Genomic DNA, 8,311 nt, shown 5'->3' with positions numbered 1-8,311 from the left:
TTGCTGGTATTAAAACAATGAAGACATAGACTATAAAAAAGGAAAAGTATGTTAGCAAATGAATCAACTTACTCCTTTGCAATCAGAGGGACGTGAAGCTAATTCTTTCTTGGTGCAGTTGGGGAATTTATTGTGTGCAGTTGGGGAATTTATTAGGTTTAAATGGTTAGAGCAGGAGTCCCAAGCTACTTTAATTTTGTGTGCAATTGCTCCCATATTAAATTACTTGTCCGAGTGGGAGTGCAAGAAAAATATTGAAGGCCAGAAAGACGAAAAGCATTATGGAGTTTAGGGAAGGATTGGAGCCAGTGAGTCCAACTGCACAATACTTCAACAGCTCTGCATTATCTGTATTTATTCTCACCGTTTTGGAAATTGAAGTTCCAATTATCAACGACATCCACGCGCACGCCATATCTTTGCTCAAGGATTTATTCCTCCCTATCAATCCACGCTTCTCCTCCGTCATGGTGCCCTCTCTCTCTCTCTCTCTCTCTCTCTTATGTTTTCCTTTATATGTTATACATTTTTCTCTGGTTTATGCATGTAGTCTCAAATCCACCAGCACCACTTCTATGTTGCGTCCATATATGGCCGCGGGATTCTGATTTAGAAGCGGCCGGTGGTGGTGGTCATGGTCGGGTCCATGCATATGCATGGTTAGGCCAATTAAGGCAATGACATATGAAAAGGGTGTTTGTATTAAAGAAATGGTAAAAGGTCTCAAGCAAAATGAAATGAGAAGAGTCCATTTGATATTCTAGGAAAAAAAAAGAAAAAAAGAAAAGAAAAAAAAATGTCGCAGCATGCATGTATAAAATCCTAAAAAAATTTATATCTCTTTTGCTTATTAATTTGTGTTTATAATTCTTTATTTGTTTGATATTTTATATATTATACGTGCTAGCTATCAGACAAAATTAATTTCAGTTGGCCGTTGTTTCGATTTGATTTTAGTACACAAGTACTACTAGTTAAATTCTACTTACAATCATTTGTTTTACAAGAAAGAGAAGTTCTATCACTAGCTACCAACCTTTTTAGGGTCCATTTTTTTAATGTCGTTTAACCTAAGCGAAACTTAATATTAAGTTTTACGTTTACGTCCTTTATTAAGATATAAACGACTTGAGAGTTTACGTCTTTTTTCAATATATAAACGACTTGAAAGTTTACGTTGTTTCAATTAAAAGCTGTTAATTTTTTTTATTTTTTTTAATTTTTATTATTTTTTTTTGACATGTCCACACAAAAAGAATGGAGAGGGAGATTTGAACTAGTGACATCTGCTTTATGAGCATAGTTCACAACCAATTGAGCTACCTCTTGGGATGTTAAATTTTTTTATTTATGTCAATTAACTGACGCAAAGTTATTTATGTCATTTATTTATTAACCTTCTTATCGCATCGGTAATTAGGAAAACAAAATAAAGTGCCTTCGAACTTCTCCCAAATTTTTGACAAGTGACCTGAATTTGAATTAGGATTCTCTTCAATTAGTTATATTTTAGGGGTATTTTTGTCATCTAAAAAATCTTAAAAATTGTAAAAGACAAAAATACTCATAAATATAATTAGGATACTCTCTTGTTCAAGTGAATTCGAGTTCCTTTAAAATTAGGGAAAATGCTAGGTGTTTTTCTAGTATTCTCCTGATGTCCTCTCAACTGTGATGTAGCTTTTAAAATCACCAATAGATTAAAAGTCAATAATGATAATCTCAAATTTAACGATAATTTTAAAAGTCACATTACAATTAAAAAGATACATGAAGAACACTAGAAGAACACCTAACATTTTCCTAAAATTAGCCTTCAAATTTTCCCGAGCCTTGCAGATTTACAATTTCCCCACATTTCGCACCAAGTAAAAATCTCTCCCCTTAGCATTTATTGCTCTCAGCTCCCCATAACCTTCAAACTTCCCCAAAGCGCCAAACTAATTATATTTGTCAATTTCATGGCCTTCTCCCGTCCTCCTGTTTTTAAAACCAATCATTAAATCTGTAGAATTTATTCAAGATTCATACTTTCATAAATTTTCATTTATGTGGGTTCTACAGATTTAATAACGTAATAGTTTTAAAATAAGAAATATAGGAGAAAGACAAGAAAAAAGCGTTTAGACTTTCTCAATGAATGCTAGCAAGAAGTTTTTGCAATATCAATGATGGTTTTTTGAGTTCGGGAGTGTGGTTGGTGAGGTGGATCTAAAAGTTTTTGCAAGATATTTGCATGGAGGGGGTTGTTTCAGATATAGTGTTTGCGAAGAGATGCTACTGCATGTTTTTGTATCTTTTTTGTCTTATTTTATCTTATTTCTTTTGTATTTTTACTCTAATTATTATATAATCTTATCTTTTTTTAAAAAAAAAAAAAAATGAGAATTGAGAATTGTGTTTTTTTTTTGTTGTTGAAAAATTACTTTGATATATATATATATATATATATATATATATATAGCATATTCTTAATATATATATATATTAAGAATATGCCATAGCAGGGAACACACCAACATGCAATGAGTCCATCCACAACACTAAGGTTGTTTAGCATTATGGGTTGTACTTACGGCCAACAACGCATGTCTTATATTTCTTAGAAGAAGAAAAAGGTAAGTGTCAAGTTGAAGTTTCAAGTACGTTTTTCTTTTTCTATTTTATAGTTTCAAGTAAGTTTCAAACGCAGTCCAATTGACTCCTTTATGAAGGTATATAATGATAAGGGAAGTGTTAAGGAGCCAAACAAATGATCCCAAATTTTTTTTCAAATTGACATGGCAGACCGTGAGTAGTAGATAAGGAGGAGAGAATGTCATTTTCTTAATTTAAAAATCCTAGTCGAGTCAGTTAGAAAATTTTTTTGAGTTCATTTGTTTGACTCCCTAACATTTTCTCTAATGATAATAATAATATATATATATTTTTTTTTTCCATTAAATTAGCTCAAATAAATTCCAGATTTTATCATGCGCCATAATTTTTAAAACTCGTATTAAGCTTTAAAAAAATTCTGTTTTAAGCTTTAATGCCTTTAGTTTTGATAATTAAACTCCTCGGGTGTTACAAAACAAAAGAAGGCTCTCTCTCTCTCTCTCTCATATATATATATATATATATATATATAGAATATGGCATATGTAAGACTAGCTAGGCCTCTAGGCCCAACATATTTCTTTAAAACCTCTTTTTTTTTTTTTTTTTTTTTTTTTTTTTTTCTCCTTTTTTTTTTACTTAAATTGAAGAAAAGATGTGTCATCTTGAAAGAGTGGCAGATATTAACGGCTGGCGGAGAACCTCCTCATTGAAATCTCCAAAAAAAAATTGGGGGGTCTAAGTTGAGGAGAGGAGTGACGGCGCAATTATCCTTGGCCAATTGTAGTGGCCACTCGATCAAGCAACTTCTTTCAATCTAGTTTATAAAAGTGATATGAGTATTTTTTTTTTAATAATATGAGTTTTTAATAAAATTTATTTCAACTTCGTCTGTATTATTAAAAAAACATGTGCATCTCACGTGTTCATGGAGACATGTCACTTTTATAAATTAAGTTGAAAGAAATTCTTCTAACCTAGTTTGAAAAAAAAACTTTATTCTTGTTTAAATTAAAATTTTTATGCGATATTACAAAAAGAAAGATAATTTGGAATGATAAAGACAAACTTTACTATAGACATGACATTTTTTTTTTCTTAGGCTATTATAGAAAGAGTAATACTGAAACTACATACTCTTATAAGAATTTTCAGTTTTTTGAGAAATGATATAACATTGTCTTTTTCTTTTTCTCTCCATGTGGTTTATATGATACAAATTTTTCTTTGTCTTCTCATGTGTTCCCGGTTTTTAGGGAAAATAGCAAATGTTATCTTTAATTTTGTCTGTGTATATTACTGATTTTCAAATGTACAATTTGTAGGGTAGAGCAAAAAGAAAAATTATTTATTTACCCATCACACTTGTGGAATAGGTTATGGACCAAAAAGGTGATAGACAATGGAAAAGAGTAGATGTGAAGCTTGAAGACCATATTAATGTCCCCATTTTCCCTGCCGGATTGTCACCCACATCATACGATGCATATCTTGACGACTACTTGTCAAAGGTAGCAATGGATCACTTTCCCCAAAGCAAACCACTATGGGAAGTTCACGTATTCAAGTATCCAACAAGCAATGCAGCTGGTAATATCATATTCAAGCTTCATCATTCGCTTGGAGATGGCTACTCTCTCATGGGTGCACTTCTTTCTTGTCTACGAAGTGCTGATAATCCTTCTGCTCCCTTAACATTGCCGTCACGCCCACACACAGAACTAGAAAGTGATAATAAAAGTGCTCTTGCAAAAGCGTTTCAAATCTTTCCCTTGATCTCTAACTCTCTATCGGATTTTGGATGGAGCATTTTGAAGAGCACTTTGGTTAAGGACGATCGGACACCAATTAGGTCGGGGGATGAAGGAGTAGTGTTTCGGCCAATCACAATATCAACCATGACATTCTCTCTTGATCGTATCAAACACATAAAGGCCAAGCTTGGATTGGTAAGATCAACATGTCTAAGCACAAACTAGCTAATGATCATTTGATTTTCATGAAATTCATATTCACTACTAGCACAAAGCAAGTTTATCTTCAATTATGAACCTTTTTTTTTTAGGTATCAATTATGAACTTTTTAATAACTCCCAACTGTCATGTTTATTAGCCATTTGGGTTTAAAGTATTTAACTCTTTATGTTTTAAAATGCTCTTTTGCCCCCTAGGGTTTCTAAACTTTATTTTTTCCCTAGCCTCTTAGGGTTTCATTTTTATCACCGGAGGTACCAGTGATTTTTATAAAGACTAAGATGGTACTTTCGTTAAAATTTCGTCCAAAACTTAAAGGAACGCAACATTAGCACCAATCAGATGTCACCACGTGTCATATAATTAATTTTTTTAAAAAAATATTAAAAAAAATCAAAAAATTATATATATATATATATATATATATATATATATATATATATATATATTTGAAAAAAAAAAAAAAAAGGGAAAAGAAAAAGAAAAAGAATTTTGGGGTGGCTCTTGGCCATTCCAGCCACCCCCTTTGGCCAAAGGGATGGCCAGGTCATCCCCATTTGGCCAGTTTGGGGGTGGTTGGCCAAGGGGATGGCCAGGTCACCCCCATCTGGCCGGTTTGGGGGTGGCTGGCCAAGGGAGTGGCCGGTACGGACATCCCCAATTTTTTTTTTTTTTTTTTTTTTTTTTAAATATAATTTTTCCTAAAAAAAAAAATTAATTTTATACACATGACGACATCTGATTGGTGCTAACGTGTCGTTCCGTTAAATTTTGAACGGAATTTTAACGGATGTACTATATTCTTCTTTATGAAAACTACATATACCTCTCCTGTGATAAAAATGAAACTCCTAAGGAGAAAAAAATAAAATCTTGAAACCCTAAGGGGTAAAAGAGTATTTAACCCTAATTTAAATGAGATTTTATGCTTTTGATCACATGATTTATTTGATCATAATAAGATAGTTCAAGCCATTTGCTTCATTTATTAGGTTTTATTCTTATACCCTTCTTTGAATTCTGCCTCATTCAGTGTAGAAATAATTCTAAAACCTTGGACTCTTTCCCAACGAAAGCCATTTTTTTTCCCTAGCCTATGCCTTTGAAATGTTAGAAGCAAAGAAGGGTAAAAGAGTCAAGATTGCCAGGAATGAGGATATCTTAAATCTCCATTTTTGTTCTCTCTTTCTCCCTTGTTCAAACCAAGATTCCTCATCCTCATCATGTAATCTTAGAGAAGAGGCCTTGCCCATCAACCTCCCCCTCCTCATAAGTGACCAATTTTACTTTCATATCGTTTAAAACTACTAATTAATTAAAATATATTAATGGCCACCTCTATAAGCAAATCAAGAAAATGATCAATATATATGTAATTAGCCATTGAAGGACGGGAGATCCACTTTTAATTGACAATCATTTTCTCCTACTTAAGACCCATAAGTTGTCCCTTTTGTTCGAATGTCACAGCTTCAGCCTCATTATCATATCATTAGAATCTTCATGGTTAAATCCTTATGATTCTCAAATTTTGAGGACCATCGATCACAACAATGCCTATTTATATTAAGACTAACTTGACCAATTTATATTATGCCTTGTTGACACAAATTTCTGGATAGCTGGACCGGTGTAAAAGGGAGAGTACTGCATGCGTAGAGGATGAGGAGATTGTGCATACTTCGGAATGTGTGCCCCTTTTAAGAGGAAGCTACTTGGGAATGGTCCTTTTAAGAGGAAGGCATTGAGATTTCTTCTTCCTATCCGACCGTCCTATTATTAAAATATTGATGAAATAATTAAATTTACCTCTTCCTGTTAATTTAAGCTTTTGAGATAATTGTTAATTTAACATAATATCAAAGCAAGATTTTGAATTCAATTATATGGATAACATTATCTTCTTTCTTACTTTTTATTTTTATTTTTATTATTATTATTACTCTTCTTAGGTTAATTATAGTTAGTTTCTTATAGCTCATCAGTACTGAACTGTATTTTCCCACGCGTGCAGACGTCAAATGATGTAATAACTGGAATTATCTTCTTGGGCACCCGTTTATGCATGCAAGAGATTAGCCATGAATCAAGTAAAGCACATTCCACAGCCTTAGTGTTGCTCAACACAAGGATGATTAGGGCATACAAGTCAGTGAAGGAGATGGTTGAACCTGACTCAGAGGCTCCATGGGGGAACCGATTTGCCTTCTTACATGTTCCAATTCCAAAGTTTAAGGATCCTAAATCCTTGGACCCACTTGAGTTTGTGTGGGAAGCACACAAGATAATCAAGAGGAAGAGAAGCTCATTAGATGTTTATCTCACTAGCAGGCTTTTGGAGATTATGAAGAAACTTAGAGGACCTGAGGTAAATATTCTTTTTAATACTAGTTATACTTATATATATATGGAAACATATATATTTTTGTTATTTTTGAAAGATTACCATATCAGAAATTTCTCTTAATATGGGCATGCAAATAATACAGGCGGTTGCTAGATACATTTGTGGGACACTAAGGAACTCCAGTATGACGGTTTCAAATATGATTGGGCCAATTGAAAAGGCGACTGTGTCTAAATATCCCGTTAAAGGCTTATATTTTACGACAGTTGGTATGCATCAGGTATTAATATTGTATTACTACCCTTTCTGATATTGAACTTTTGATAGACATAAAAATTAACAATTAATTTGTGGCCATCTTATTTCTTAATATTTAGACAAGGATGAATAAGTACTTGTGGCATATTTTTATGTAGACGTCACATATTTGCATTATAAAACAAATAGCATGTGATTTTGTTGGTTCTTCTCTAGATAAGTGCCCCTATAAATTAATAAGGACTGCTTTGATGTTAATTTGTTGTCCATTCAACTCTTTTTCGTACATAATTCAAATTTACAACTATAAAACAGAAAACAAAATATCAACTATAAAAGAACAACAATGTTCTATTTATATTCTCCTTGTCCAAGATGGATATTATTTTCTTAAAAAGTAAAGAAGAAACGAACCATTATTTCTCTCACATGATTTTTAGAAAATAATATCCACATAGAAAGAGATGAACATTAGGAGAACAAAAGGAAAACACCTAGTATTCCCCTAAATTAATACTTTTACTTCTTAACTTCGATTTGTGAAGGGCTAACATCATTGATGTTACACTTACTCAGATATTGTATTATTGATTACAATGATAAGTTTGGAACAAATAAACCATGGTTTCTGTTCAAATTTCTCATTATAGTTTATGGGCTATCGTAATAATAATAATAATTATTATTACTATTGTGGGTTTGCAGAATCTTACTATAACAATAGTAAGTTATATGGGAAATTTGAGGGTCACTGCCGGAATAGAAAAGGGATTCCTTGATCCCCAAAAGTTCAGGTCATGCATGGAAAATGCCTTTCAAATGATGCTCAAAGCCGTAGATGAACTTCCCCGACGGAAAACTTTCATTTGAAGGTTTTTATATGCATCAAGTATAATGAATTGTTATTTGGTAAGCATAATGATTATTTCCAATCCTGTTATGATTGTGAATGGACTAGTTATAACTAGTTGAAAGAATGTTTTTATATTATTATTATTATTATTTTTCTTTTAACTTTTGGTTGAGTAAGAGCCTGTTTAGGATTGTCGTGGAAAATAGAGCTTTTGGATATAGAGCTTTTGCCTGTGAACTCTTGGCAAAAGTGCTATTACTGAAAAACTGTTTACATGTTTA

General features: G+C 32.4%; 1 protein-coding gene across 1 annotated transcript; it reads left to right on the top strand.

Moving 5' to 3' along the window:
- Positions 1 to 281: 281 nt before the first annotated feature.
- Positions 282 to 8,047, top strand: LOC132183070 (wax ester synthase/diacylglycerol acyltransferase 4-like). Its single transcript, XM_059596465.2, has 5 exons — positions 282 to 470; positions 3,975 to 4,547; positions 6,587 to 6,940; positions 7,062 to 7,199; positions 7,883 to 8,047. The coding sequence occupies exons 1-5, from the start codon at positions 282 to 284 to the stop codon at positions 8,045 to 8,047; spliced, it is 1,419 nt and encodes a 472-aa protein (XP_059452448.1).
- Positions 8,048 to 8,311: the final 264 nt, after the last annotated feature.

Source organism: Corylus avellana, chromosome 5, assembly GCF_965113065.1.
Source record: "Corylus avellana chromosome 5, dhCorAvel1.hap1.2, whole genome shotgun sequence".
NCBI lineage: Eukaryota > Viridiplantae > Streptophyta > Magnoliopsida > Fagales > Betulaceae > Corylus > Corylus avellana.
The sequence above is the reverse complement of the archived record's forward strand: the minus strand, read 5'-3'. Positions and strand labels throughout refer to the sequence as shown.